The sequence below is a fragment of the Lactuca serriola genome, chromosome 7 (genome assembly GCF_051521515.1).
Source record: "Lactuca serriola cultivar US96UC23 chromosome 7, Lser_US96UC23_V15, whole genome shotgun sequence".
NCBI lineage: Eukaryota > Viridiplantae > Streptophyta > Magnoliopsida > Asterales > Asteraceae > Lactuca > Lactuca serriola.
Genome location: NC_136414.1, coordinates 132,404,552 through 132,414,290, shown reverse-complemented (window position 1 = coordinate 132,414,290; position 9,739 = coordinate 132,404,552). Strand labels below are relative to the sequence as shown.

At 34.7% G+C, this 9,739-nt stretch overlaps 1 protein-coding gene across 2 annotated transcripts; it reads right to left on the bottom strand.

Annotated features, from left to right (window-relative positions):
* Nucleotides 1-1,346: 1,346 nt before the first annotated feature.
* LOC145062739 (F-box protein CPR1-like) lies at nt 1,347-4,559 on the bottom strand. Of its 2 annotated transcripts, none has more exons than XM_079010331.1 (3): nt 3,328-4,559; nt 1,741-2,060; nt 1,347-1,636 (listed from the first exon to the last, which is right to left on the bottom strand). In XM_079010331.1, the coding sequence occupies exon 1, from the start codon at nt 4,479-4,481 to the stop codon at nt 3,351-3,353; it is 1,131 nt and encodes a 376-aa protein (XP_078866457.1). In that variant the 5' UTR covers nt 4,482-4,559; the 3' UTR covers nt 1,347-1,636; nt 1,741-2,060; nt 3,328-3,350. The 2 variants fall into 2 exon arrangements, with proteins under 2 accessions (XP_078866457.1, XP_078866456.1); XM_079010330.1 differs by having other exon boundaries at nt 1,745-2,060.
* Between the last annotated feature and the right edge of the window lie 5,180 nt (nt 4,560-9,739).

The window sequence follows — 9,739 nt, the reverse complement described above, 5'->3', positions numbered from 1 at the left end:
ACTTCTCTATTAAGTTGGCAACTTTACACCCTTTCATGACTTAATGGGACCCAAAACTCAAAAAGAACCATAATAACAACCCTAACTCATGCATGGTCCAATATAACTCATCAAGATTGCATTTTTTTGAACAAGGGACCTAAAAAATGCCAAGATCTATCATCCTTAGCTTTTGGAGTAGCCCATACTCCCAAGCATGGCTTAAAGGACCATGAAAACATAGAAATAAGTCCTAACTAGATCTTATCAAAAGAACCATCAAGTTAAGAGCTTTATACCTCCAAAAGCTTTCTGTGTTGGTGATGTTTCTGGATCCACAAGCTCTAGCCACAACAATGCCACTTCCAAGAGTTCCTTTTCCTTCAAAATCACTAAAATCACCTCCAAAGCTCACTTCTAAGCTCAAAACACTCAAATGGAAATTAGGGTTTGGAGAGGTGGAGGCTGGTCAAAAGAAGGTCTATAAGTGACTTAAGGTGATTAAATAAGGCATAAACCCTAAATTTAGGGTTTGCCCCTGATGGCCGTACGCCTCGTGTACGTTGAAGCCTCCGCGATCCAGATGTCGAGCCAGCATGCCTGGCGTACTCATAGCGTACGCCCAACATACTCAGCTAGGGTCTAGAACCACCAATCTTCCGAAGGCCATAATGTCTTCGTTCTAAGTCCGATTTCGACGTTATTTATATCCACGGAAAGGTAATGAGAAGCTCTACAATTCTATCAACTCTCCTTTGCCACATAACTTCCCGAACTTAAATCCAAAATTCATAAAAGGCCCGAACTATCTCTTTACCATTATACCCTTGGGCTTCAAAACGTGAATCGAACACTCGGTACCTATAAGCTACATTATCCAGCATCCTAATGGGCATAAGCCTCTCCTTTCCAAGGCCCGAAGCCTTATGATACTTGATCCTCGGGTCACGACCTCGAATTATGGAATGACCCGAAATAGGGTGTTACAGTAGTGACTTATTTTTTTTGGGACCTGTACCTATAGTATCCAGTTTCTTTCCATTTCGAAGTCAAAATCAGATAGTAAAAGTCAAAATCATAGTGTAAACCGGAAAAACATCGTTGGACTGTATCGAGTTGGAGTGTATTGAGTTAGAGTGGATCGACTTCTACAATCAAGACTATATCGACTTCTACAATCGAATATCTCCGATCGTTCCCTCTATCGACTTCAATTGCTGTATCGACTTCGACTGCTTTCTATTTCTACAAACTGATCTTCTTTGTTATTCTATAATTGTAATATGACAAGTTCAATGAAGATGAATATGAACCTCGATGAAAAAGGCGATGTGAAGCAGAATGTTAATGATGATGGAGGGAGGACGAAGACGAAAGGTTCTGATTTTTCTAAAAACCAAAATACAATTATCATGGATCCATAGCAAGTTTAGTTATAAGATACATCAAATTACAACTTATAAACAATTATGCCAAAAAACAAAAACCAACTGAACATTAACTAGACCTTCCGATTTTGGCTTACTACCTCCTTCAAGCAAATATTCAGGCTCTGATTTTGGATTACCACTTCCCCCAAGCTTTGATTTTGGACTTCAACAACATGCACATGATTTTCAACCTCATTAACTCACACAAGAAACTCACTCCTAGGTTCCTGCAGATTTCAATATTATGAATTAGCAAAATTAGGTTAGAATTGAAAAAAACCCGAATGTTTCTTGAGAATGGAGTACCATATTCGGGCAAGCATAGTATTACCTACCAAGATTCTTTTTAGTGGTGGAAGTCTTTATGATTGCCATGCTTCCATAATCGCACCTCACTATGGTTTTTTTGTTCGGATGCATCAAAAGAAGAAAAACGAAGGATACGAAGAAGAAGATGAGAAAAAGAAGTAAGGAGGCTAAGAAAACGAAGGAAGGAAAATTTCACAATGAAGTTGTTGTAGAAGGAATCCGTTGCAAAGACTAGTCAATTGGTCAACTAGTCATCGATTTAGATGAGGAAGTTGGTTACCGACTGACCCTTTAAGTTCTTCGAAAATGACCAAATCGACTTGACAAAAAAAACTTTGTTCTCTGAAAAGGAATGAAAATAACATAAGGGACTGAATGAACAAATGTGGAATTTGAAAAATAAATGTATATATTTGCATAATAATAGAGCTAAAGAAGTCTAAAGCTTTACTTGACATTTGAAAATTTTTGTTATGAAAAAATAATATAAATTGTATATATTTGCATATTAATAGAGCTAAAGAAGTCTAAAGCTTTACTTGACATTTGAAAATTTTTGTTATGAAAAAATAATATAAATTGTATTTTCAAGAAAAGTTCAAACTAAGAAAACAAGAGCACAAGTAGCTTTACCATATACTTATATCATGCTTACAAAGGTGCTTAAAATTACCACAACACAAGCAACAAGCCACCTCGGCATAGTACTACAAAGAGTAGTGACCAAGTAAACCATATGGACCACAAGAAGTAGTTACTCAATAAATTTAAAGCATACATTTTCATGTATGTATCTCAGGCGAAAAGAACGAGAATGGACCACAAGAGTTATTAGTTTAACATAAATTTTGGATGTATTATAATATGTTAAAATAAATTCTTTTATGCATTGCCGCTTATGTAACTTTGTTAAATCATAATGAAATAAAAGGATTTATTGGATTTATTCTAGTGAAATAAAGAATACTAAGGATAAATGACGATACCCGTGGGATTGAGGCGTCACAATTTGCATTCTAAATTCAAAGTTTGTTTAATTTAGAGCTGTAAATTAATTAAAAAAACATGTTTTACTTAGATTAACATGATCAACCATGTTTCAACTGCTACAACTAATTTGATATGTGCCAATATGTTCTTATCTGTTTCGTAAATCATCAATTAGTGGCGTATGTTAATTTGGCAACTTTATCTTAAGAAAAAAAAAATCAACTTTGTTGACAAAATTTCTGGAGCAAGAAAGAGGATAAGAGGCATAACTTCATTTGCACGCAATGTACTTTTCCTTTCTTAATGTGATCCTTGTAGTGTCTTTATCTAAGAAAATTATGAATTTTCTTAAAAAGATTTGTCATTAAAATTACATAGGTTATATTGTAAATTTTACCTTAAAGTTCCGGTCAAGAATAAAGTTAATTGCCACAACACATTTCAAGTAAATCATATTATTTCCAAATTGTAAATTACATATAACAATAAGTATCAATTTTTGACTATATACATCGTATTTATCAATACTAAACATATAAAAAACCTTACATGACTATTTTTTTTTCTATGATAACTAACATGACTGCACAGGGTTAAAGAAGTAAATTAGCAAACTTACCTGTGTCCTCGAATAACATCACATCAATGATCAAATAACAGAAGACTTTCCATATAATTAATATCGACTGCAGATCGACTAAAAGAGATTCCAAGATCATGAACTTGAGTTTCCAGGCTTTCAAGATCAAAAGAAACAAGCTTTTTCTCCAAATTAGCATAAAGAAATTTCCCACTTTTTGTAAATCCTATAGTCCACCACACACCTCTGTTACACTGAATTGTGTATGCTTTTGTCCAACTTTTGCTATATTCATCCATCTTCCATAACACCAAGATGTCATTTTGTCCACCAAAGAACTTTGAGTAGATAGCAAATAAAGAACCAGATGATCCCCTCACTGACAAAAGAGAAAATGGAAAATCAACAGAAGGCTGTTGAATCTCTTTGAATTTCTCATTGTCAAGATCAAATGACATGATGTAATTCTCCATTGGATCATCGCGAATGCTCTTGAAACCCATCCAGTAAAAGAAACCCTTGTGAAATGTCACTACACTTTGAGTAACAATGGGTGGAACTTCAGTGCGAATTATCCTCCATGAATCTGTTTTCAAACTGTAAACTTCAACCAAAGGTGCGGCATCCACAGAGGTGAAATTACGGCACTCTGGAAAGTAAATCAGTCTGATAACTTTGTAGTCGTTTGTCGATTCATGAAACCCGAATCCCAAACGAGAAACCATCCACCTTTCGTCGGTGAACTCATCGGAAAATTGTGATGGCGGAAGCTTTTTATGGCTTCTGATTGATGGATTCCAGATATACACATCGTTCCCCAAATTATACTCCAATCCAGGTGCTAAACATAGCAATCCGTTACATGAACCGATGAAGTTTAACGATGACTTTCGATTAGGTCCAACAGCGAAAGGGGTTTCAACAGCGTAGAGCGATTTAAAACTTCTATCGCAAACTATATGGCAGAAATTAGTGCATCCCAATAGAACATATCCATTATCGCGACACTCTGGACGATAACTGCCATTTGAATTGAAATGTAAAGCGACGAAATTAGGGTTTCTGATTAGAGCGTACCATGATTTACAAACAGAGGTGCATCGAATTAGTGTTTTGACTGGTAATCTCAAGAATATGTCGATTACGAGCTCCGGTGGTATGAAATAGCTTGAATCATTCATTTGCTCCGGCATGACGATTGATTTTGATTTCTATGAATTGAAATCTTGAAACTAGAAGAAGACACAACACAGTTGAACGCTTTACAGACTCGAAGCATTCGGTTCTTTTATGCTTGACTTGAAAATTTGCATAACTAGTCCCTGTAGTTTCATATTTTTGTAGTTTTGATGGAATGTTATAAATATTTTATTTGTTGGTCTATGTTACATACTTGCCAAAGATGACTATAACATAAGTACTATTTTTAGTATTTTATCAAGTGTTTTATTTGGAAAAAAACCTATGCATTTTAATTACAATAAGCAAATGCATCATTTTTTAATAAAAAATAATATGAATTTACCAATTTATTATTTCACGATAATTACAAAATATTTATAAGATTTAAGATTGATTATGGTATACAAGTTTTTTCCAATTTATTTTGTTAGGACTTAGGAGATTGATTACTTATCTGATCTGATTACTGGTTATATTTTATTCGTAGGAGTGAATGTCAAGTGAAACACTTTACATACAACGTAACATAACAAAATAATAGAATAAATGTTCCAGTCTAGCTTTAAAACCATTCTAATAACATATTATGTTCATTCCTTCACGACTTCCATCTATGGGTTGTATGAATTTAATAATAAATAAAATATTTTTGGTTTAAGTCTGCTTGCCAAGTTTTTTATGAAAATAGAACGAGAAATCCCACAATCATTTGAATTTGGTCTAGTTTTCTTATGTGAGGAATGAGAACAAATGTTTCCATCCAAAAGCATCCTATTAAAGTTCGATGCATTCTACTATGACTAAAACCTTGGTGATTAGTTGGCCAAAAAATATGAAAATTTGGATACTTTATACCTGTCACCATATTTCCAAACCAATTACAAGGTCCTAAGACGCATGACATGACAAAGGAATACACATTTTGTACTTGTATTATACTCCGTACATTTGGATAGAGATGTTCCATTTGTATGGGATATATGATCCTTCATTAGTTTTTAGTGGGAGCAACTCGTATCTTGTTACACCCCCAAACCAAAACGGCAGAAACGTCTGGGGGTGGATGATTTCATATACAGTATCATAACATAATGAATAATAACGATCAAAGTCATACAACCATCATATTGATAATTAAGAAGTTTACATTGTATCCAAAACATTGTTTACTTGATACCAAATACATATGAAAAAGTAAATGACGTGACGCTGCGACGCCCCATCCTTAAAACGTTTTTGGTTACTTGTCTACTAATTTCTTGAGAATACAAGCTGTTTTGAAAAAGTGTCAACAATTAAATTGGTGAGTTCATAAGAGTTTTGTATGAGAGAAATCAGTAACTTTTCATTGTAAAAATGATAGAGTGCGCTTTCTAGAAATATCCAATGTCTTCTTTTAAAAATGAGTTGTAAGTCTTGAACCCAAAGACCCAAAAATGTAAGTAGTGTTGTATTGGAAAATAGTATTATGAAGTTTTATCATTATATAAACTTAATTGAATGTATGTTAGCCCCGTAAACCAAATGTAATGTTAATACCCCATGTGAGTTATTATAACCGTGCTAGCGACTAGTGGCCTGCTACGACGTTCTTCAGGCGTCGGAATGTTAGACATTTGTCACCCTAGACTCGCCGGTCTAACTGTAGCTAACAACTTGGGTGCAGGGTTGTCAGTCCCGTATAGATCTATACACAAGTGTCACACTCTCTTACCGAGACTCTGGTTATAATTCAGGAACTTTAGTATGCGCCCTGAATCCCTTCCATAGTGGTTACATAGTGTAAAACTAATTATACCTTTAAATAACTATATGGTTCGTGCAAAATGATAAAGTACATAAACTATACAAATTATAATTTATTATGAATGTTTTGTTAAGTCCATTTATATAATCTAATGTATAAATACATGTAAGTTATCATGTCTAGACGTTTTAAAAGATTATAACATATAAACTTACATCTAAACACAATTACATAAACATTTAGTATGATAAAGACAATTTCTAGTTTTTGACTTTTCTGTCCATGTTTTTAGAAAAATTATAGAAAAATCATCGTAAGTCGAAATTTGGATTCGTAAACTCTCATAGATTAGAAAATGAGTCTACTTTGTCCATAATATTATTTAATTAGTATTGATCAATAATTAGTTTGTAATTAATTTTATGATCAAAAGAGACTAATTAAATTAACGGGGACTGATTATGTAAATCAGTGATATATAGTGTTTGGGCTATTGATCCATGTTGGCTAAGTTTATGTAAGTATCCATAAGAGTTAGCCTACATGAGATATGGATCATAATCCAAGTGTATGGATTAGGGTTTACCCATGACTCTTGGAATCTTACACTATATAAATGCTACCCCTTAGCCAAAATCGGTTGACACAAGTGTTCTAAGAGTTCATATAACTGATTTTGTGTGCTCCATACTCTCTTTCAAAGTTCTCCTTTATTCATGGTGTTTGTGAACCATTTGAGGCATCACACTTGAGGTGCTAAGCTCTTGAAAGGCCAAAACTACAAGCTACAACAAAGAGGTAATTCTATAACTCACTTTTATGTTGTTTATGTTAATTGCATGCTAGTTGTAGGCTTCATGATTTGGAAATTTTGTTGCATGTATAATTAGAGAAAACATAGATCCAAAGCTATTAGGGTTGCATGTGCACCATAGGAGTGTTATAGTGCTTAAAACCCAACAGTGGTATCAGAGCCTAGGATAGTTTTCTGTTATATTTGATGCATGGATTGTTTTTCAAAGATGAAAAACTGTTCTGTTAGCATGTACTCGATGATTCCATGCTTGGACTCGACGAGTAGGTTGCATTTTGTCTTGAACTCGATGAGTCCATAGTTGGGCTCGATGAGTTGGATCATTAGATGGTAGTTTTTTGGGGTTTTTGGCCAGAATTGGATTAGGATCATTACAAGAAACTGTTTATATCATAAAATCTATTTTTTCTGATATGGTAGTGGTTATCTTTATCCAATTAAAAGATAATTGTCAAAATTTCAAGATTTGTATTGTTTTATATGATAGACTAACTTCTTGTAAATTGTTGATGTGAATTATCTTGACTTATTAGTTTAACTAGATCATAGGAAAATTATAAGATAATTTTGTTTGTTTAAAATAATGATCTAAATGCCTTTAATGAATTCCATAACTTGTCCTCAAGTTATGGAAAATGAAAAGTCTCATTTTTAAAAGTCATTAAAATCATAAGTTATGGAAATGAAAAGTTTTCAAGAGTTACAAAACTTGCCCTCAAGTTTTGGTATTTGAAAAGTCTCAAATTATGAAAACATTAACTCATGTAATTGAAAAGTTTCAAAAGATGCAACTCTTTGGTTCATAACTTAAATATTAATTAAATAGTTTTAATTTTGAATTTTTAATAACCTAGTTGCTTTGAATAGTTCAATTACACGTTATGGACTTTATTAAATTAATTAAAGTGTTTAATTGAAAGAGAAGTTTAATAAATCCATAATAACATGGTTTAAGTTTAATTAAATTAAATGTCTAGTTTAATTAAGAGATTAAACCACCTAGTATTTTAAAAGTTTAAAATACACCCTTATACTATATAAAATTAAAATTCTAATATATTATTTATGTTAGTCTTACCGTTAGTAGGCCTCATTCACGAAACCGGTCTATAAGGGGGGATATAAGGTTACTGCCTATAAAATGGTGGTTTAATGGGTGTCCACTCTCACCACCGCTTCCTTGACTGGTGGAGGGTCGTTAGCCGAACAGGTATGATAGGATACTAATTCTCATTAAAAGTATAATGAAAATACCAAGTAACTAAACCTTTATAAATTCCAGATCTTAGTTACATAGGAAAAATGTGAATTTGGTGCTAACCCATGGAACTGCACTTTGCACCTTGCCAAGTCATTAGTGGAGCGTGTGTGGTTAACCGACACATTAACTTGGACTAACAAGGGTGGCAAAGGGTAGTTCGATGTATGTCATAGATCAATGGAGCGTGTGTGGTTAACCGACACATTGATTAGGTGATAAATGACATCGAGAGTACCAAGCTAATTTGCATGGTTATTCACACCTTGTTTGTGATCCTCGGCATCCCAGTCACAAACTTGAAGGGCACAATCGAGATTAAACATGCCATTGAAAAGTTCAATGAATCTCAAAAGATCTAGGAATTTCAATTCATTTAAAACTTAAAGTGTAACACCCGGTTCTTGGTACGTATTTAATTTCAAGTATTATGGTATTTTACTCTTAGACTCGGCGAGTTGAAGGCCCAACTCGTCGAGTAGACTCGACATTTCGCGCGAATTTTAAGTGACCTACTCGACGAGTCGGGAGACCAACTCGACGAGTTGGAGCTGTCTGGACAAAATCCTAATATTTAGGGTTTGCACCCTATTTAAACACCTCAAGTGGTTCCCTTTTCAGCCTCCAACACCCCCATACCATCCCCACTAAATCCTAGTAGTTTTTGAGTGATTTTGAGCTCTTTGTGCCATTTTATGCAAGATAGAAGGTTGAAGAGAAGAAGAAGGAGCTTGGGATTTTAGAAGGAGCAAGGAGATCCAGGGGTTTTGCTTCATTTCCTGTTTATTGGAGGCAAAAAGTCCAAACCGTGCTTCTCCTTTCATCAGATACTCTTTTGGAGTAACTTAGGGTTTTTGGAAGCCATTTTGGAACCATTCTTGGATGCAAGCACGATTTTGGGATAAGGACTTCAGATCTGGAACCATTGAGGGTTCCCATGGCATAAAAAGGTGCCAGCTTTATGGCCATAGGAGACCCATGCATCATATCAACCCCTTTTTATGGATTTTTGAGCCAAAAGCCCCATGCATGGACATCAAGTTTGTAGCTTTACGTGAAAAAGGAACCTTAGGAGGCCAGATCTATAGTTTTGATGCATTAAGACCCATTATAATCGATTGTATAGTTTTGGACAAAGAAGGACTCGGCGAGTCACTTGGGTGACTCGACGAGTCTGGTCACTTCCCCCACCCCCCAAAACGTCTTTTGGAAATGGTTTTGGTTGAGTGGTAGGAACACTCAGCCTGCCAGGGGTTTGTTTTGGACCTGGAAATCATAGGACTCGGTGAGTGTATGAACAGACTCGACAAGTCCAAGGCAGTGTCCCAACCTCATGAAGACGTACTCGATGAGTTCATGGAGAAGTTGGCGAGTCAGAGGCTAGACTCATTCATTCGGATGAAGATAAACTCAACGAGTTCAAGAACGAACTCGACGAGTCGGTTAAAGA

What these genes read in the sequence shown, in the direction of transcription:
- LOC145062739 (XM_079010331.1), bottom strand. Translation starts at nt 4,481, where the DNA reads ATGCCGGAGCAAATGAATGATTCAAGCTATTTCATACCACCGGAGCTC.